We start from the raw sequence: 21,203 nt of genomic DNA on the forward strand, positions 1-21,203 counted from the left end.
TTGCAGTTGAGTCCTACGGCCAGGCGGACGTACTCTCGAAGAAAGTGTGCAGCTACAACATGATTAATTACCGTATTTTCACGTGTATTAGCCGCGGCTTATGCGCGATTTTTTTTTCGCGGACGCTCTGCGGCTTATCCACGGGTGCGGATTATCTGATGGCTATTTTTCCCTGCTATTTTCCCCATACCCCGGATTAAACGAAAGGACCGACAGTGCCTCATGTTTTTTCGGAACAGGACCGCCCTGCCATGCACGAACAATACCGAACAGGGGCGGGTCCACATTTGAGTGAACTGACCTTCCGAATACATTACCCCGCGCAGCTTTAACAAAAGGGGTGACAGTGACTAATGTCTCCTGGAACACCGCTAACTCATCAATCCACAAAAAACACGCAACAAGGGCATAATCCGATCTTAGTAGAACACTAGAACTGCCTCCTTTGTTATACATCGTGCCGGCACCGGAATGTGGACCACAGGGTTTATGGCTTCCCTACGGTCTCCTTTGTCGGCAGGAAGGGTTCAATACATCTGACATCGGGATAAGACGTGGTCAGCTAAGCGTCAGTTCTCATTTGATCTGAGCAGCAGCATTCGTGGACACGGGCACGGCAGTTAGAGGTAAGGCATGGCTCCAACGCTGAGGCACAGCTACGACAGCGGCTTCAAACTAAAAGTCGTCGACGTCGCGGACCAGTACGGGAACAGGGCAGCTGGCAGGGAGTACGGCGTCGACGAGCGTTGAGAGTCTCTATTGATTTTGTTTGTGCATCACTGGTTTAGCGCACAAAGCAGTCGCTTCGTATTACCCGCGGCTTATCTGCGAGTGCGGCTTATCTGCAAAAACATTTTCAAAATGTATCTAAAAACGAGTCCTGCGGCTTATCTGCGGTACGGCTAATACGCGTGAAAATACGGTACGTAATTTTGGGCAAAAGCGAGATCGCAGATTGAGAGACTATCCTTGTTGCAAGCTATTTCACGTTTAACAAATGCTGAATCCCGCACGTGCACTAAAATATCCATCCCCGAAATTTGATATGCAAATGAGCCGATACCGCGGCGACCGGGAACGCGGGAAGCACCCCAAGCAGCACAATGTACTGAAAGGCAATAGGGGGAGTGCAATAGGGGTGGACGGTAGGTGTCCTATCAATGTTCTATAGTTTTACGAGTCTGTTCAAGGCCGTCCACCTACCCGTCCACCCCTGTTGCACTCGACTTTCAGTAGATTGTGCTGCTTGGGACAGCACCCATTTCATGTCAGAGGGTCACATGATTTGGAACGGTGGAGATAATTGGAGTAGGTGCCGCTCAGCTGGCCAGATAAGCCGCTTTCGAACCCAGATCAGCCGGCGTGGGTGATGCACTCCTCAGGCGCGCTTTTTCGAATTCGGCTCAGTTGCATACAAAAATTCGGGGATGGATATTTTAGCGCACGTGCATGTTTCAGGATTTTTTAAACCTGAGGATAGTCCGAGTAGTCATCTGGTAGTTGCGTACTCGCTTCCAGATGATGTCCGCATGGCCGTAGAACTCGATCAACTGCAAAAAATCTGCTGCCCTCCTAGTTTTTTTTTATAGATATTCTAACGCACCCTGTATATCAACATTTATCTTTTAGTCCACACGCTTTTGCACACCCACGGCATATACGCGAACATCACGCACCGGCTACACGTTGTCAACTTCATCATTCGACCTCAACTGATGATTTCACCTGCAAAACCAATCACATCAACTTCACCTTCAAAACCCATCACACTGTCTTCATATTCAAAACCCATCACATCATAGCCGTTCATTCAACTGACCATAAATTAAGATTGCGCTTGAGCCAAAGCAGTTAATGAAAAAGTCACGAGCAGCAAGACTCGAATACACCCTTCAAATGCCGGGTAGAATTCGCTGCTTTACGTCTAGACTACTAGTACATACTCATCGGCTCTGCTTCATTGACGATTTACACGTGGGAAGACGAAAGCAAATTTATTTATCGCCAAACGGCGATGCAGATAGTGCTACAAAGCAGCTTTTTCTAGCGTTTGCGTAGATGAATCAGAGCATGCAGATACAGGCCTGAAAACGTAGTAGGGTTCCGTTAAAAGGGGAGTGACATATTGGTGATGGTACTTACCATACTCGTGTCACTGGAGATGGACGCGATCAACTGACTTCCTCACGAAGCTATAGCTGTAGCTACAGAAGCAGCTTAAATATGCTAAGGGCGCGTTGGTTCGCGAACATGTTTGTGTGCCTGTTGTATGTATTGTGCTTTGATATGCCTATCAAAATTAAAAACTTACAGTCACCGACCTCGTCATCGCTTGGCACTACAAGAAAAAAAGAAAGGTACGCTTAGAGGATGAGTGAAATGACAGGGACCATGCAACATATTTTCCCTGAACGCTGCTTTATCACTGCGCAATCCAACTAGTGGGAAAATCAGCCTTGAGAGGTGAGACTCGATGCGCTACCGTGACGTACGGAGCACATTGTGAGCGAGCCACCGGATCGACACTCCCATCAGGTCCCCGTTCATTCTCTGTCGAGAGTCGTCCAGAGCAGAGACCTCCCGCTCGCGCTACAGGTCAGCTAAGGCCACTGTGTTTACGCAAGAATGCTCGTTATTTATTGTGCAAACCCAGCACAGCCGAAAACGGAGAGTTATGAAGGGGCCCTTTCCTGATGTATCGAGAGGGGTCCACGTATACGGGGCCGTGGCACCGTTCCCCGCATCACCCAGCAGGCGACGAGAAGCACATAACCCTGTTTAAAGGAACAGATAACTATACTGGTAGTCGGAACGATTATAAATCGCACGCCAATAGCGGCGACTAATGCTGCCCACCCTTTAACGTCAATAACATATCCTTCCACGTTACCCGTATTATGGCCGTGCGAGTGAACTACGACAACAATTTCAGACAGAGGCCGAGAGTTTTCATTTTCCCGGGGGGGGGGGGGGGGGGCAAAGGCGCACCGCGAAATAAGTACTCTGGCGGGTGGTGGTGGTGGGGATATGTTTATTAAGAAAACAAAGAAAGGTAAGCCAGTTTGATGTCGGCGTGTTGTTTCAAAAAAAGTGAAAGGGGGAAGACAAAAAAGGCAAAGAAAAGAAGAAAGCAAAAGAAAACAAAAAGGAAAGAAAAGGAAAAGAAAAATTAAGAACAAAAACTAAACCTGAAGAATACCACACTCTGGCGGGATCCTCTGATGTATGCAGAACTGGTATAGAAATAAGAGGAAGGAAAAATACAAACACAAAAAAAAGAAAAAAAAAGAACGTAAACAGTGAACATGTGCACAACTGAAGGCATTACGCCTTTGAAAACTGAGTGCAAAAGGAACAAAATGCATTGAATCCTCGGTGTTTGACCTGAAATGCGCGCAATATAATGAATATGGTCAATGAAATGGAGCAGCGGGAGTTGAACCCCCTCCCAACGGATATGCGTTCCGAAGGTCCTACCGTTACACGTCACTGGCAGCTGCTGGTACCTTTTCGACTGCTTCGTTTCATTGATCTGATTGCTTTGGGCGAAATTCAGGCTATGTGTTGTCATCCTCTGTATTTCTTCGCCTCACTTTCTACTGTGATAATGAGTATGGTGGGCGGAATTATATTTAACAAATTGCAAGATGCGTTTTTGGGGTTGGTGCCTCTTCACTCTTGACCCGCGCGCGCCGAGCCCCAAAGGTTGGTGTCAGTCTCTTAGCGGGACTTCCTGGGGGAGGCGGCGCCCCCCTAGTTCATGTTCCGGGGGGGGGGGGGGCACCCCCCCCGCAGTCGGCGCCTATGATTTCAGAGTCCCATTATGTAGCTACACATACTGAAGCAATCAAGCAGTCATACATGCGGAGAACAACTTTGTGAGGAGTATAAAGAGTCCAGCGCTGACGAAGGCAAGAGACAGGCTGACACAAAGGACAAGAGTTCTTTCTCTGAATTCCCTTTGCAATCTGTAAGAAAATAAAGTTATCGGGCTATCCTGCATGTCACGACAGGTGTCTACTCACATAAGGTCAGGTACCTCCGTTCCGTCGGGTGCGCTATGAGAAAGAACAAGACACCAGATGGTGATGAGTAGCTATAGATTTGGTGCGGCAAACTTACTCTGTAGTAACTTCACCGCCTTGTTGGGACATAGAGCCTAGTCCGACGACGGACATGGCGTCGCAACCCGCTGTTGTAGGTGATACTGAAAATACAGCGCTACAAGTACTAAGAAATTCAGTAGAGCAGAAGAAAAATTGCAGTGCACAGGCATTGTACTTTATGCGCCGGTTTGGTCGTCGGTACAGCTCTAATAGTAAGGATCAGTGGAAAGATGAATTAAAAGATCGAAAAGAAAGAGGGTCTATGACCACAAAGAAGTGCCTGTACCTGGCTGAATACTGCGGAATCACGACGCACTTTGCAACTGAATGCGCTGTACTGCGAGTTGGAATGAATGCGGCTACTGTGGGCCACGAGCCACTGTGGTTCGGGAAACAGTATGCGAGCTTCTTCTTCCACAACAAAGCACACTGGCCACAAGCCACACAGGGCGATTGGCCAGCTCTTTCATCACGCGTCAGCGAGCGAATGAGTATAGTTCTAACTTCTTCTTCTCCCTTACAAATGATGGCCGTGAGCCACTTGGGAGATTAGCCGGGACGATTGGGTGCAATTACGTTATGTATGTCACAAACTTTTGACTGGGAGGTACCCTGGTTCGAATCCCGATGCTGGTTGTGCTGTCTGGGGTTTTTCCTGGGTTTTCCTCAGACGCTTTCAGACATATGTCGGCACAGTTCCCTTAGAAGTCGGCCCAGGACGCACATTCGCCCAGGGCGTCAATCGTGACGTTGCCCAACTCTGTGAGGCCGACAACGCCGATAAAGGCTTGCATAGTGACGTGCATAGTGCCTTTAGAAGCTCTGTGTATCGCTGACATATTTTTGTCCTGACGAAGGCGGAGCTTCCACCGTAACGTACACAACCTTTTAGTATTCCAAGTATCTTAAATATAAATAAATTATCGCCCGTTTTTCTTTCTCCCTGTACCTTCGTAGTCCGTGTTTCATTTTTCATTTCAGCGACGTACATTCGCGGTCGTCCGAACCCCTTTCACCTAGTATATACAGTGTGTTTGCTCTAACGTGTCCAGAAATTATATTTAAAGCGAGCGATAAAAGAAAAGCAAGTGGTACTTTTCTGCTACTTGAGTAAGGAACAGGTACTGCTTCACTAGTAGCACCTGTTTCTAAGCCAAGTAGCTGTAAAGTAGCACTCGTTTCTCTTTTATCGCTCGCTTTTCAACTTTTTAATTTGAGGCGGCACTGTGCTCTTTCACTCTCTCACACTCGGGGTGAAGGAAAGACGCGTCTTCGAAGACGCGCAATGAACATAATAAAGAAAAAAAAGGTGTTCCTTCACAAATGTTTTGTGGACGATCTATCGAACGAATTTTTGTTCTGAAAACGGCTTTGGTATCAGGTGACCGAAGAGATCACATGTTCTCATTGGAACAACTTCGTAGCTTTTATAATTAAAAAGTTAATTATTGAAAGTTAATTAAGAAATTGCCTTAGGAGTCTGCTAATGCCCTTCTAGGGAGTGCACTTCAGCATATGCTAATATTGCAATTGATTTCATCTCGGAAAAAGTGATAGATATAATTTTAAAAATATGTTTACATTTCGCTGGGACACCCTGTATACATGTTTGTAATTTGGTCGTGCACTCCCAGCCGAGGACAGCTGTTTCGCTCTACTTGGAGCTCTTCAGCCCGGCGCTATAACAGTGTGCCTCGGCGAGGCATCAGTGTTCTACGGTGTAGCAACTGTTTTTAATCCTTATACGGCTTCCGGCTTCTTGGATTGCAAAAACTAACCTGTAGAGTTCATTATGACGGCGTGTCTCGTCTTGCCCCATGCGATATCTCGTTTTGCCCCGGGGGTTGGGGCAAGATGAGACAATCTGTATTTTTGAATTTCCTGCTGTGTTTACCTTACACCGGCTACGTTCGTTCTGCATTTATAGGTCCGAAGCTCTAAACCCCTGAGAATGCGCGTATGGCTAGTTTTTGAAAAACAGGAAAAAAAAATCATCTTGAATTGCAAATTTGTGTCTCATCTTGCCCCACCTTACCCTACTAGCGAAACGGACGTCTGCTACTAATTTTGAAAAAACAAAACATTCAGCTGATGTAAGGAAATCACGCGGCACCATGGAGCTAAAACTATTTTATGATTACACCTCTCACGCTAAACAGTCAATTATGACTGCAAGGGACTGGGCAAGAAGAAGAAGAAACTTAAGCCAGGCGCGTGGTTCAGAATTTTCGGTGCCACAGGATGCGTGAGTACGAAAATTTCTTGTAATCTCGATCATTTCATTAATTTAAGGCGCTACAATGAGTAATCGGTTAGCTCATGTGGGGTAAGGTGGGGCAAGGGGCGACAGAAATTTCCAAATTTTGCAGTTGAATATTAAATTCGGGTGTAGTTCCGTATCGAGACCACTCGTTTTTAAAAATTAGTGAAAGCGTTTGGAAGGCTAATATTGCACGGAAGTGAAAGGAGGTCATATACTGAATCTAAGAATGTAATAATTATAAGTGTAAGAAATTCAAAAATGCAGATTATGTCATCTTGCCACAACCCTCGGGGCAAGACGAGACATCGCTTGGGGCAAGATGGGACACCTCGTGGTAATGAACTATACAAATTGTTTTTGCTATCCAAGAAAACAAAGTGGCTGTAGTTTAGTAACGATCCCGCATCGCACGGATGGGTGTAGATTTAGCAGGAGTACGGTAAGGTCATTGTTGCCAGACGATACGTGTGAATACGGACGTCCAGTGCACGTTACGAAACGAATGCCAGCTTTATGTCATTGTTGCCAGACGACACGCGTGAATATGGACATTCAATGCAATATCTTCTCTTGAAAGTCAGAACAGGGTTATTAGAAGAGTTAAAGCTCCTAGGGCCAACTGTCATGTAAAACAGAAAACTGCATGCCAAGCAAGGACTTTAGTATGAGAAATAGGCGTGTTTTGTTTGTATATGTCTGGAATACAGTATTTAATATTGAAATGTGTACAAAAATATTGGAAATTATTAGCAGAGGCACAAATGAATCAGAGGAAAAGTGGTGTTTTACATGGGGAGTCTTCGACAAATGTCACATTCTGTACGTTTTTCGACGTAGAATGTTCACGCATCACAAATGTCACATCAAATTACACACACACATATATAGTATATGGAACACATTAGGACTACAACATCCATTGTGACTGAGGTCAGGTTAGGTCAGCTGAGTGCGTATTCCATGTGTGGAGAGAGCCCATGTAGACTGTGCATCCGTCGTAACTGAGGTTAGGTAAGGTCTAGCGAACACATATTCCATCTGTCGAGAGGGCCCATGTAGACTGTGCATCCGTCGTGACTGAGTTTAGGTTAGGTCTGGCGAACACGTATTCCATGTGTCGAGAGGGCCCATGTAGACTGTGCATTCGTCATGACTGAGGTTAGGTTAGGTCTGGCGAACACGTATTCCATGTGTCGAGAGGGCCCATCTAGACTGTGCATCCGTCGTGACTGAGGTTAGGTTAGATCTGGCGAACACGTATTCCATGTGTCGAGAGGGCCCATGTAGACTGTGCATCCGTCGTGACTGAGGTTAGGTTAGGTATGGCGAATACATATTCCATGTGTCGAGAGAGCCCATGTAGGCTGTGCATCCGTCGTGACTGAGGTTAGGTTAGATCAGGTGGTGTATCCCATGTATCGAGAGGGCTCTACGTCATTATTGGGCACCAAACCCTGCCAGTGTATTCAGGATACCTACGTTTGCGTGTCCGTGAGGATGTGGCCGAACTTGAACAACTTCATGTTCGTGGTTTTGGAGTCAAGTACCTGCGAAGTGTCGTCTGATACACACGCTTACGGTGTTTGGCAACATCGCGAGATCGGTGTTTCATAACGGTTTCTTCCTAATGTTATGCGTTATTTGTAATAAATCAACGTTGTAGTTGCATGAAAAACGTTGAAAAGTCAAAGAATTCAGTTTTATATTTTTGAGTTTGTGTCATATTTTGGTTCATTGGGATGGTGGCGCTGAAGTAGTGGGATAGGGGTTGGAGATAGATCGCGGTAATTACCCGTTGTGGAAAGAGGTAATTTCATGTGAAAATTCACAAATTTTGCAAATCGAGAACAATTTTTGGCCTGTAAAATAGGGAAATTGCATGTAGAGACCGGACGTATATCGTTTTTTCCGTGATTTTGTCTTCATACAAGCCACGGGATCGTTACTAAACTACCCCCTACACAGCCCCCTTGATCCCACCGCCCACATGCTGTGCAGTGAAACCACACAGAACCCGGTGCTATTTTGTTCCGGCGTCCTTTGCAAACAAAGCACCGCCAGTCGGATGTGTCGCTGGTCGCTCACGTTTGTGTGCGCTTCTGCTTTGCTGGGAATATCCTAGGAAACAGGAAAATTTGTTGGAAAATCCTAAGCAATATGCAAAAAAAAAAAAAAGAAATCTATGAGGAGCAAGCATAAAGCCAACTAATAGTTGATTTTTATCCGTTTCTAACTTACATTAAATTTAAATTGCATTCAATTTAGGTTACATTAAATTGTCGTATCTTGTCCCGTGAATATCACGGCGGTCTGAAGCCAAAGGCAAGTAAAGTTTCAAGGGCATGGACCAAAGCGTCTCTGAGACAGGCTGCGCCGAGCAAAAAAATGTCGTGTCTTGTCCCGCGTCACATCTTGCCCCACCTTACCCTTACAGAGCGTGTTCCGTAAACTTTTGCCCAGCGCTGTACCAAGCAGCGTCGAGCATCTACAGATTCCATAATGCACACGGACCTGTGTCGGGACGTCCCGAAGTAAACACTCGCCATAGTTAGGCCATGTTCTGCACTACGAGGCTCCAAAGATATTCCCCGCAGATCGGTGTGCAGGATAAGGCTCTGCAGAGGCAGAAGTGAAATAGTGAAAGACGAAGGCACTATTCTAGATTTTGTATTCTACCGTGAAAAACCTGCCGTCCTGTGCCCCGTCTGCTCCTCTCGCCGCGCTTTCGGAACGGCTTTGGGTCTGTTTGCCTCCAGTGAAACGAAGACACAACACTCTAGACACAACTGGACACAGCGTGAGTGGGGTCACTTTCTACAACAATGATTGGAGAACGTGAGACCATTTTTCCATGACACAAAGACCACCACCAGTGGCACGAAGTGCGGCACAACTTCCCACGACACCCCCTTACTTGCACTGTACTTCACCCTGCACTGCACTCACTGCAGCAAACAGTCCAGTTGGTTGGAAACTGGTGTACACTCACAGTGCAGTTCGTTGGCTGGGTGGTGGGGTGTTATTGCCGTGCGGTCTGCCTGCCGGTATGGCGGAATGTTGCTAGGAACGTTGCCCAGGGTCGAATTTTCGTCTGAATCTCAGAATCTGACCGCGCCTTACACGCTGACGAGGGGCTGCCCTCGAAATGGTTGCATATTCTTCTGTTCTATTCACAGCGGTTACGCATGAACGTCTGTTGGACAAACGTAACGCTGTAACGTGTCGATATAGTACAATAGACATGGAGCACTGCGACGTATATCTTGCGGAAGTGATGGTGGCATTTGCCATCTTAGTCAATCGAGCGAAATTGCGGATTGTGTAGTAATCAACTGAGCAGCATCAACATTGAACAACATCGAGTGTTTGTTTGTGAATTACGGAAGCCATGCACGTTGACAACCGATGAGCGCCCTGGTTGTCTCCAGAACAGCCCTCCTCCGTTTCCGGTAGCCTGCAATGGCAGATAGGGTGATATAATAATTTACAATAACTGTGGCTCTGTGAATGGGAACAGTCCGAACGGCAAACCGATTATCAGGTAGGACAGCTTCAGAGCAAAGGGAATGAGAAATAATAATAATATATAGTCATTTTAAAAAGGCCACGTTCATTGTACCGTTTTAGGAAAAGAAAACACAGATGTAGGGTGCCGAGGGATCGGAAGAAGAGTCGGAAGAAGAGAAGGGTCGGAAGAACTTAGTTAGAACTCGAGCAAGGGCAACAGACACACAAAAACAAACAAACATACATATGATCTACCTGAACCAAAGAAGTTGATTAAGTTGGATAATTACGTGTTCGTAATTCGAATCAATTCATAATCGATGGTCGGTAGTATGTAGCATCGTACTTCGTTCCCGTTCACCAATTAATCCGACAAAGTAGCCTTTGAAGTACTTACCATTGACCAATACGTCCGTTACAGCAAGACAAGTCAAACAAAACTATACTATTTCGTTACTCATTTTTTCTTCTCATCCCATCGCAATATTTTTTTTTTTTTTGTGTGTCAGAGCCGCTTTGTAGTGTAGCTTTAGTGCTTCGCACTTCCATGCAGCGAAGTACTTCGAACCATATTCCACCATTCGCACAACGGCTCCTGTGGCAGTACCGTGGTCAAAAGAGCACACCAGCGCCACAAATCCTTCGGAGATCAATGACTCAAGCAACAAGCTCTATCGTCCTGTCGCCAGCTCGAACGCGGACACCACCCTGAAATCCCAACGGCGCTGGTGGCCCTGTCTCGTCCTCGCATCGGCTACGGTAATCATGTGTGCTTCTATCGGCTCTTTCGTCGGAGTGTCCATGGGCAGCACGTCGCAAATCCATAGTGTTGTGCACGACACCACCAAGGCACGACCTGTAACTTGGTGGTATGCAGACGTCCCTAAAGAAATCCAAGCCGGCCGCAAGCTACGCATCAAGGACATGCCGCACGCAAGACCTGTCAGGAAGTCGTTCAGATTAGTCAGGAAAGTTACATTGTTCAGCGACATAACAGAGCCTGGTTCGGCAGTGAGCAGCGATAAACAGGAAACGGCGGGTTACTTGACGGCACCAACAGAACCGGTGCACCTGAACGAGACGTCGTCTACGACGCTTACTAGCAGTACTAGCTCGCCCATGAAGTTGGAAGAAGGAATATCGCCCGTCCACTACGTCGTAGAAATACACCCGAACCTGGAAGGGAAATTCGAGTTCAACGGGAGTGTAACAGTAACGTTCGTCTGCCGAGCTCGCACATCAAAGATAGCATTGCACGCCACGGCAGGGCTCCAGGTCGAAGTAGTGAACTTAGTGGCAACGTTCCGAACTGTGCAAAAACCTTTGCCTTTAGACAAGATCACCAGAAGCTTTCCCAATGACCTTGTAGTCATTCATTTAAAAGAGAACCTGCACAAGAACGAGCACTACAACTTGACACTGACCTACCATGGGGTGGTGGGTGAAGAAGCAACGGGCCTTTATAGGACGATGTACTATAATGGCAGCGGTATGGCCAAGTAAGTGATTGTGTTAATGGGGGACAGGTCCATTAATGTGCATTGCAACCCCATTTGTTTATAGGTGGATTGCATTGACAAATTTTAAGCCAAACCACGCTAGACGAGTGTTTCCGTGTTTCGATGACCCTGGCCTACGTGCTAGCTTCGATATAATCATAGTCCGAAACAAGGAACTTAACACACTCAGCAACATGCCTGTCCAGCGCACTGAAAGGAGGTAAAAGTAGAGATCTCTGTGGAGTTATGCGCTCACGTCGGCTTTTTTATTTCTAAGGTCTAATAACCTTGTGGCGGATTATTTTGCCCGAACACCTAATATCCCAACGTATTTAATTGCGTTCACCATCAATGACTTTCCATCTTTTGGCAAGGGAACGGTGAGTGCTGTCGTTGACGCTGCATACAATGTGGTTTGTGTAACCGGTCATAACTTCGCCGCCTCCTCTCATTAACGAAGGACACCTGCATTTTATCCAGTGTTTGATATTCTGTTCATCATGCTCAATATGGTTTGACGACTACTTAGATGCGAATGTGGACACGAGCAGCTGTGACACACCTGGCCCAGAAAATGGCAATAGATATCGTGCCGAAGATGCTGGAGTACTATGAAGACTACTTTGAAACTAAGTACCCCATGCCGAAGCTGGGTATGCATTCAATTGGACTAGCGTTTCGTTTCGTTTCCCGTATCCGTATTTCACAGTACAGGAAACATTTAACAACATTGCCAATTGGGCAAGTACATGCGTAATTGTAAGCGTACATTTGTAAGCACATGGTAAGCACATTACAATGTAAGCACATACTCGTACGTTGTAAGCATGTAATAGTAGCAGAGCGTTGGTGGAGTAGTAACTACAGAGGCGTCTGTTCAATGACTATCTATACGCGGGTTCATAAGGAGGAGGTAATTTACTTGCAAAACTCCACTCGAAAGAAAAGACGGGGCATAAGTAGCCAGCTTGCACAATTTGGTTCCTGAAGACTTTTCTGAATCTAATATATTTGACCTAGCGAGTCATACAGGGGAGGTGCATTTTCTTGTCCACGAAGTGGGCCTCCCAAGCTTGGACAGATCATGTTTATGTGTCTTATCTGTCTCTTTATTGGATACATCCTATCTCCAATACCTAACTCTGTATAAAACTGAGTTATATGTAACGTTCCAGATATCGTGGCCTTCGCAAATTGTTCCATAAAAATCGCCGGCTATTTTGGACTAATCTTTATGAGAGAACCGGCTTTTCTGCTTTTAAATCCGCGAAAAACAATGGCCAGGGACGCTGTGCATCATCTCTCGGTGCTCGCACACGCCATCTCCGGACAGGTACGTGCCAACACTCTTCCTTGTCGAACGAATAATCCGCATTTTCCGGTGCATACCGGGTGCATTTCCAGGTGCGTTATGTAAGGCAACAAATGTCACCCAGAGGCGCTGCGCGTTATTCAGTGATATTCTTTACGGTAGAACCGTTCTCGCGTCTCGCAAACTGCAGCGTCCTTCGTTGTTAGACCACAGAGAGAGTGTTCAACCAAGGTGGCACTGAGCCGTTATGCTTTTCCGAACCGAACCGAATTTTTCGCGATTTTAGAACTGGGCTAAACCGGTTCAGCAAACAATTCAGATTAAAGGGGCCGTAAACAGGTACAAAAGGTGCACATTTCTCTGTGTTATATTATTGGAACTTAGTCAGTAAAAACTCCTTGCAATTACTAACGCTCAAAAACAAAAGGCGCTTGCATACGGATGAAATATTCACTGCACTCTTTCGCATTTTAGCTCCGCCCCGCGCTCTAACTTTACGTCATTTTGACGTAGCTCTTTCCCCGCAAATTACGATTGAGTGTTCCACGTATGATTTTATTTCAAATGCGGAATTGGACTAGATGAACGTGAATCCTCTTCCATTCAAAATCTAAACAGTTACAGCCTCAAACTGAGAAAGAAATGCGTTTAATTTAGGTATCATACGCGCACTACGTTTTCTGGGCAGTAGCACGCAGCACACCACCTGCGCGAATGAATATCCGGGACTACAGTTTCGTAATCTTAGGTAGGTGCGCGATGGAACATCTTCGTCATCTTCGAATGGTTCCGACAACTGGGCTGCCGTACTTTGGTTTGATCCACGCGGTATCGCGTCACCCGCTCGCGTGGTGCAGTGGATAGCGTGCTGGCCATGGGCTCAATCTTGATGTGCACATAGCGATCGTTATAGCTATTTTTCAAAATTTGCGCGTTCATCCGTCACGCGCATTGGCCGTCAACCGGGGAGCACGAGCGTTTAGCGAGCGTTACGGGATAGCGAAAAGTTCAAAATCTAGCCCCATGTCACGTCGTGACTGGGAGGAACCCGGGTTCGAATCGCGTCATGTGATAGCAGCCCAGCTGTTGACGTTTGCGCCAGCCGAAGGTGTTGAAGATGTCATGACGTTGAATTTCGGAACCACGGAGCGCAAAACGTCGTTTCACACAAACAAACTGAGCGCTCCGACTCACAGCTGATAACGAAGTATGTTTATTGGCTGGTAATTTGAAACGTCATGTGCGCAGCTCATCCGCCCGATTGGACGGCAAAACGCTACGTAGCCGACGTACGCGTTGTGGAGAGAGGCTCGCTGGTTACTCATCTTTGAAAGCAGTTATACGGGTCAATGAGCTGACACGAGCCGAACGAAATGTATATTTGGGTATTATGAGCTGCGTTCTTTCATGGGGCATCATTATTTCAGAAATGTTTGGTGGCCTGTTTACGGCCCCTTTAAGGCACACAGTGACAAGGAGAATGTAAACTGCATGGACGACACGAACCCAACTACCAATTGTTCGTTCTTGCAACACCGGGTCGAGGAGCGAAAATAGCAAACACAAAAACTATATGTGATGCTCTCTAGAACAGATGAGTACACTCACTTTCGAAAATGCAGCGTCCCTTTTCTCTATGGTTGAACAGTCAATGGACATGAACATGCTTGGACTGTCCATGCAGGGACATTGAGCAGGTCGGAGGGACCGAGGCAGAATGCTGCAATAAATCAAAGTTTGTGTCAGGGGCAGATGGAGACCCTCGGTTTGGGGGGTGGGTGTGGCGGTTTCTTTGTCGGAGCGCGTAGCGGGGGAGGGGACAGAGCGATGGAAATCCCAATCGCCCCCACCTTGGATCCGCTACTGGTTTGTGTAAGGTTATTCACAGGCTCCGCGGATTCTCATTTTTACTCTTGCGTACGTATGCGTGCGACAAAAGCGATCCTCTAGACTGTTCACATACGTGCAGGCACCACAAGTGGCTGCCAATACGCGTCTTTTTTTACATCTGACCACGAAGCGTTATTGCAGAGGGTTTTCTGTCCATGTTTGAGTGTGGTGCGACAAAGTGCTGGCAGTTCCAAGGATATGCAATGAATGCTGCATCTTTTTTTCTTGCACCCTGTACGCACTCCATACTTACAACGACCATGTTGGAATTCGTCTTACACAGAGGAGTCTGCCTCAACGCGCATGCGCGGAACATGTCGTTTGTTTCTCCTCTTGCGGGCCTGTGCGTACGTCGGAAAACGTTGAGCTCGGGCGAACTCCTTGCATTCTGCTGCGAGGATCTCGCGCGCGTCTGTTGCCACGGTAACCAAGGTTCGCCCGCGCAGCAGTGTGAACCAAGCTTAAAATGCGGTTTACCTGCACTGGGTCCGCGGGTGATGCCGGAGATTCACGCTGTTGCATTCTCATGCGTTATGGATGCGGCGCGGCGCGGTTGGCAACGAAATACGGCGAGCCAGAAAGCATACGCACCCCAAGAGATTGTCTCGATCGAACTCCACGTCGCACGGATTACCTCTGGCTACGCAGCTGACCAATGAGCGAGGGTGCACTGGAGAGTGTAGATAGATAGATAGACGTAGAAAGAGTGGAGGCGTGACTGGCCAAACACAGGCGTTTTCCGTATCAAGAACGCATGTGTCTCAACAGCGCGTAATACGACATCCGCATTAGCCCTCGACATGTACCGTACCCGCAACGGAGAGAAGTAGCAGTGTGAACCAGGCATTATATATGCAGGTATACCCGCATTACAACGCCGCGTGTGTTGCGAATGGCAGTGGATACTACTTACCCGCGCTGCAAACATATGCCTTTGAGCACAGGTGAAGGATGCCACTGAAAGGACGTGCGCGCGGCGCCACCAAGCGTAGAACGCGTCAAATTCTCAAAGAGCATTGATCCAATGCTCTCTGACAGATTGACACGTTACACGCCAGGTGGAGCTACACGCATGTTCAATGGCCATTGAAGATTGCCCATGTGTCAGTGGAATAAATAAAATGACGCTAAACCTATATGATTTCATACTATCTGCGCAGTGGTTTGGTAACCATGTGACTTTGTCATGGTGGAGCAGCATCTGGCTGAGTTACGCTGTGGCATCCGTCAACAAATATTCTGTGCTGAAGAGGATAGACGATTATTGGAATGCTGTAAGACTAAGCCTGAAGATGAGCTACACGTATATTAACGTTTAACTCCCATAGGATGGCTTGGACCTGGTGTACGAAGTTCACGATGCCATGTACAGAGACAGCCTCGAATCTGCTTTATCGATGACACTGGAGCCAGACTCTCTGGGAGTAACAACACAGCCGTTCTTTAACGCTAATCCAAAGAAGGTATCTTGCTTACACTAAGATCAAAGTGTTTGAAATTATTGCGTCTTTACGTTAGGGAGTCGCCCTGATTAGAATGCTGGAGGACTTTCTGGATGGCGAAAATTTTCGAAAAGGCTTAAACGTAAGTGGACGATGTATGTGACGTGAGTGCAAATAAATGTAGGAGTATACCTGGGAAGTGTGACGGGCAAGCTCGACCTGCCTCTCTATATAGGGCTATGCGAATAGTAAATCTGCTTATTTACTCTTAATGCTGGCTCTGTATTGGCAGTCAAAGCACGAGGGGGTTACAGAGTTTAAGCAACACGCCTCAGAAAATTTTCAAGGCACCGCGACTTGAGTACAAGGTATAAGTGCAAAGTAAGAACTAAAGTACAAGGTATCAAGGTAGAGCAATATGCATAATACTATGCCGTACATAAGCACGCCTCTATTTCTTTGGCAAAATTATTAGAACTACTCGTATAGTTAAAAATACTGTAAAGTGAGATATAACCACAATGTTTCAAGGTATCATCATGCAGAACTTGGCTGTGTGATCACACACACAAGTCATCACCTCTCAGTTTTTCATACTTAACGCAGTAATTAATTTTGAACACTTTTAGAAACTGAAAGGTGGCGACCCTCAACGTTCGCAAAGAACAAAGTTGAAGTAGGCCCCGTATGGGCGGACAGACATCACGTGATACTGAAATACAACGTAACGCATTTGACAAAGGTTACTATTACTATTAGACTTCTTTTGAAGAACAACAGCAATTCCTGAGAAGTTCTTTTTAAACTGTTAAAGGTAGTAACGTCCGAGTTCCGTGCCTGCGAGGTGATCTGCGCCATCTGTTGGCCTTTCTCTTTCTCTCTCCGCGTCTCTGCGTCGTCTGCTCGCTGTATCGCTGCTGTTTGCAAAACCTCACATCCAAGTGATTTAAACGAATGTGTGGTTTGCGTTCTTGTGTTCCCGAACACACAAACCGTGCGCCTTTGCAATGATATGCTTACTGCACTCTCACCATATAGTCTGGCGCCCTCAATAGATGGCGCACCAGTCGCCTAGCTCAGGGTCTGCTCAGGGTTGGGGCGATTCTGGATTCCGCTAGCTTGTTTTGCGTAGCAATTTTTGAAATTGGATTGCTCGAAAAATGCTCAAAACAAAGAACCACTGCGTATCTGACGCGTCCAAGTTACAAGCTTTCAGAAAACCATACGGTTTCTAGATGTGTGCCATTCACTTTCCAGTTGCTCTAAATTAATAAGTTAAGCTAATAAAGATTTCGTGGTGAGTTTGTTCCAGTCACCGAAGCGAATACGAAGCGAGTAGTTGTTGCAAACACATAATTGTTGCAATAGTTTTTGCGAACAATATGCGACATGGGTACGGATATGCAGCACACGAATCTGCACAGAGGCAGCACTCGCCTTGCATCATACCTCTCATGTTTTCGGGCTTACGAGTGCAACCTAGAAACTATACGAGTACATTCTGTTTAGACAAGATACCGCTTCAATTCGAAATTCGAATATAGATTCGAGATAGATTCGAGATTCAAATATAGATAGATCAATTCAGTATTCGACTCGTACATGCAATTATTCGCTCCGGTATCCAAAAATTCGGAATATTAGCACAGGCCTACGCCGATCTGCACCGGATAATACGAGGCGGCAAAGGCGTGCCCCTGAATAACGCACGAGAGAGGATGCCAAAGGCATCGGCAACGTTAATGACACGACTACCGTTAAATGCTGCAGATATTTTTGCAATACTACAAGTACGAGAGCGTCACGGAGGTTGCTGTTTGGAACGCATTCGACAAGGTACCGTGCCAAAGACCCGCTCATTATGTGAGAATTAGTTTCTGATCAAGCGCTCTATACGTGACAGGTGAAGCATATTGCCGGCGATGCTATAAACACAACAGGCGTAATGCACACATGGACCCACCAGAAGGGCTACCCCGTTGTCACCGTGAAACGCTTCTACCGGACCGGAAGTGCCACCATTTCTCAAAGCCGCTACTACCTCTGTGAACCTGAAAGTGAAAACAGGTCAGGAGGGTCAACTATAATTTGTATTCCTAAGGTCTGTCCGCCTTAATATTGGGCTCGTGAAAGTGTGCTTCTGTGCGAGAGGTACTACGAAACAGTAATATTTTTCTCTTTGCTTCATTTGTATGTGTTCATGACTGTGTCTAGTCCGCTGTGGTTTATACCAATTACATTCACCACGGGTGCGAAGCCAGCCTATGTGGACCATGCACCCGTTACGTGGCTCACAACTGGGCAAGGTAAAGTCCTACTTTAGTAACCAAGTTACGTGCATATCAACCAGTACGAGTGTCGTACAAATATAACGCTAAGCACACTTGAGAATAGAGGCTCGTGGTGGCTGTGACTCAGCAGGGGAACGGGATGAAGGAATCAAAACAGAGAAAGAAATAATGCTCAGAAGGATTATATCCCGGGAAGGAAGTTTATCCCGATGTAAAATGGCAACTACTTTACTTGCCCCAGCAGGAGCAGCTTCTGTTGCCGGAGTATCTGGTTTGAAACATCTTACATCTAACACAGAAATCGTACACAACAAATGCACATATCACACTTAGGAGTGCAAGCCACAAGTAAGACACGAATATAATGAGTAGCGCAATAAGTAATATAGCTTTAGACGGAAGCAGCGGTGATATTTCCACAAGGCAGTATAATGTGGTACACAATGCTACACATAGGCCTGTTGCAGCAAAGTTTGCACAGCGACATTTCAAGCCCAAGCGGCCACGGATCCAAGTGTAGGTACTTACATCAGGGGGTTCTGCATGGTGTTTCAAACGGTGTGGCACCAAGGAGAGCTACGAAACCAGTAAGAAATCCTAGGAAAAAAGCCGTGCATTTTGTCCCAGTGCGAACAAGTCGAGAGCATGTATTTGAAAGTGAGCCGCCGTCTGCTTAACTACTGCGGGTTGCATACATTTTGGGGTGCTGACGTTGCTGCTCACTCACGCCACCTGGCCCGCAGAAACAGGTCTATATGAATATAGAATTTGTGCGACTTCGTAGTGCCCATACTCCTGTGGGGGCACATTTGTTTTTCCACGCACACTATGCCTTGTGCAATTGTATAAACATAACCGCAACGGACTAGTGTTGCGACTTTACTGATCGAAAAGCTGAAAACATCAGGCACACAACACGATTAGATAGTTTGCGCTTATTTTGCAGAAACTGTAAGGATGAGTGTCCCTAACAATACGTGGCTGTTGCTGAATATCAAGGCTAAAGGCTTTTATCGCATAAACTACGATAAGAGGAATTGGATGATGCTGATAAGGCAGCTGAGGGAAGATCACACGGTTAGTTCATGTTTTACGTCATTGCTGTGGTTGATTTATGTCTCTATCTCCTAGAAAATTCATCTTCTCAATCGGGCGCAGATTATAAACGACCTCTTCGATTTTGCACGGTGAGACTATCAGGACTTGCAAAGTTACGTTGCCGCGTTAGCTAAAGAAGGACGAAATAGCGTTACTTGTTCAGCACAAGGAAGCGTCCTGTGTTTAACTGGAACGCAGAAATTTGTTTCACAAAGATCTGGAAGCGGACAGTTGAGTATCGCACTGTCAGCCTGTCAGTACTTGTCTAACGAGATGGAATACGTGCCATGGAAAGCTGCTCTTAACGCCTGGAGATACATCGAGTCTCTCTTAGCTGCCACGTCACTCATGGAAAAATGGCGGGTATGCCTCTGTGCGCCGCCGTTGACAAAGATATGACGAACAATAATTTTCAGGCGTTTGTACTCCGCCTGATTACTCCAGTTTATACAGCGCTCAACTGGGATGGAAGACCAACCGAAGACGTACAAACAGCGTAAGCGTCCCCGATTTCAGGAATGCTGTGGATGACAAGCTCTGTATATTCATCCCACAGGCTTTTACGCAGCGAGATATACAAGCTAGCCTGCATGCACAACCATACACCTTGTATCGACCACGCTCGCACAGCGTTCAACGCCTGGAAGAACAGCTCTGGGCAGCACAACATGTATACCTGTTCCTGTTTCCTATAGAAGTATATGCGATACTGAGGAATGACCAGCATGCCAAATACTCACATGATAGCTCAGTTCAATGCACTGAATGTCAACACCATAACGTTTTGACTAAGGCGTACGGTTCGTGGTATGGTTGCAGGATATCCCGGAATCATCGTGGTTTCGTCTACTGCAAAGCGATCGAGCTAGGGGATTATTCTGATTGGAAATTCTTGTGGGACAGCTTTACGGGTGACACTCACGTGGGCAGCCTTGAGCGGACGGAACTTATATGGGCTTTGACTTGTTCATCAAATCAGAGGGTCACAAGGACGTAAGGGATGACGGGAGTAATACAGGATCACGGGACACGCAACGCTGATAACTCACTTTTCAGTCTGCTGAAGAAGACACTGAATGAAAAGAAACTGCGCGCTGAAGACTGCGTAAAGATTTTCAGTCTCGTAGCACGGAGAGGTACAGCGGAGCGCAACGTCGTTCTGGATTTCATCAAACGAAACTGGCCATCGATGCTCATCATGTAGGTACCATGGGAAACTGGCAAAAAGCTGTGATGCAATGTGGTAGCACTATTACAGGTGGCAGCAGGATTTCATTCACATTCTTCTGCGAGTAGCGGCGACGATTGTAGACGAGAAAGAACTCGATGAGGCAAGCATGCAGAATGAAGGGTAGAATGCATTCTTACGTGAATATATGATGCAGGTTCGTTCAATCTACTACAACTTCAATGACACACTGGTGGAGGCTACTTGGGCATTCCAGACCATGATGAAAACAGTGAAGACCAACAGACAGTGGATGGCCGTTCAATACAAGGAGCTCCAGACCTGGCTAAGGGTGCACGCGAATTAGAACAATAAAGAAGTGCTGCTGATGTATCTCGAACCATAGTGTGTTTCTAGACCTCGTTTCTAGACCATGTTTTCTAGACCATGTTTCTAGAAACCATGTTTCTAGACCTCGAATTTTAGTCACCGTTTTGTCGACGCGTCGACGGTTCATCCCACATGCAGGTCCTTGGTGCGCTTTCGTGGGGGGTTTCAACTTTCAACCTACGTGATGCAGTTCAACTTCCAGAAACTGAAACTGATGTAGCTGAAATTTGTTGCGCT

At 46.5% G+C, this 21,203-nt stretch overlaps 1 protein-coding gene and 1 long non-coding RNA gene across 4 annotated transcripts; one reads left to right on the forward strand and one right to left on the reverse strand.

Moving 5' to 3' along the window:
* Positions 1 to 6,298: 6,298 nt before the first annotated feature.
* LOC135385901 (aminopeptidase N-like) lies at positions 6,299 to 20,969 on the forward strand. 2 transcript variants are annotated; one of them, XM_064615519.1, is made up of 21 exons: positions 6,299 to 6,351; positions 10,430 to 11,375; positions 11,440 to 11,595; positions 11,653 to 11,755; positions 11,905 to 12,028; positions 12,551 to 12,708; positions 15,738 to 15,851; positions 15,906 to 16,040; positions 16,096 to 16,161; positions 17,790 to 17,855; positions 17,923 to 18,086; positions 18,234 to 18,325; positions 19,257 to 19,387; positions 19,442 to 19,497; positions 19,624 to 19,771; positions 19,825 to 19,904; positions 19,965 to 20,078; positions 20,228 to 20,401; positions 20,465 to 20,608; positions 20,667 to 20,739; positions 20,794 to 20,969. In XM_064615519.1, the coding sequence occupies exons 1-21, from the start codon at positions 6,348 to 6,350 to the stop codon at positions 20,941 to 20,943; spliced, it is 3,198 nt and encodes a 1,065-aa protein (XP_064471589.1). In that variant the 5' UTR covers positions 6,299 to 6,347; the 3' UTR covers positions 20,944 to 20,969. The 2 variants fall into 2 exon arrangements, with proteins under 2 accessions (XP_064471589.1, XP_064471590.1); XM_064615520.1 differs by lacking the exon at positions 15,738 to 15,851.
* On the reverse strand, positions 9,145 to 20,267 carry LOC135385902 (uncharacterized). Of its 2 annotated transcripts, none has more exons than XR_010420532.1 (3): positions 20,149 to 20,267; positions 14,296 to 14,407; positions 9,145 to 9,823 (listed from the first exon to the last, which is right to left on the reverse strand). It is a non-coding gene; the product is annotated as an uncharacterized LOC135385902 (long non-coding RNA). The 2 variants fall into 2 exon arrangements; XR_010420531.1 differs by lacking the exon at positions 20,149 to 20,267 and adding an exon at positions 18,839 to 19,146.
* Positions 20,970 to 21,203: the final 234 nt, after the last annotated feature.

This window comes from Ornithodoros turicata, chromosome 2 (genome assembly GCF_037126465.1).
Source record: "Ornithodoros turicata isolate Travis chromosome 2, ASM3712646v1, whole genome shotgun sequence".
NCBI classification, from domain to species: Eukaryota; Metazoa; Arthropoda; class Arachnida; order Ixodida; family Argasidae; genus Ornithodoros; species Ornithodoros turicata.

Coding starts and splice junctions, on each gene's coding strand:
- LOC135385901 (XM_064615519.1), top strand. Junction 16,162..17,789: donor ATTTTCGAAAAGGCTTAAAC/GTAAGTGGACGA, acceptor TAAATGCTGCAG/ATATTTTTGCAATACTACAA. Junction 17,856..17,922: donor TTTGGAACGCATTCGACAAG/GTACCGTGCCAA, acceptor TATACGTGACAG/GTGAAGCATATTGCCGGCGA.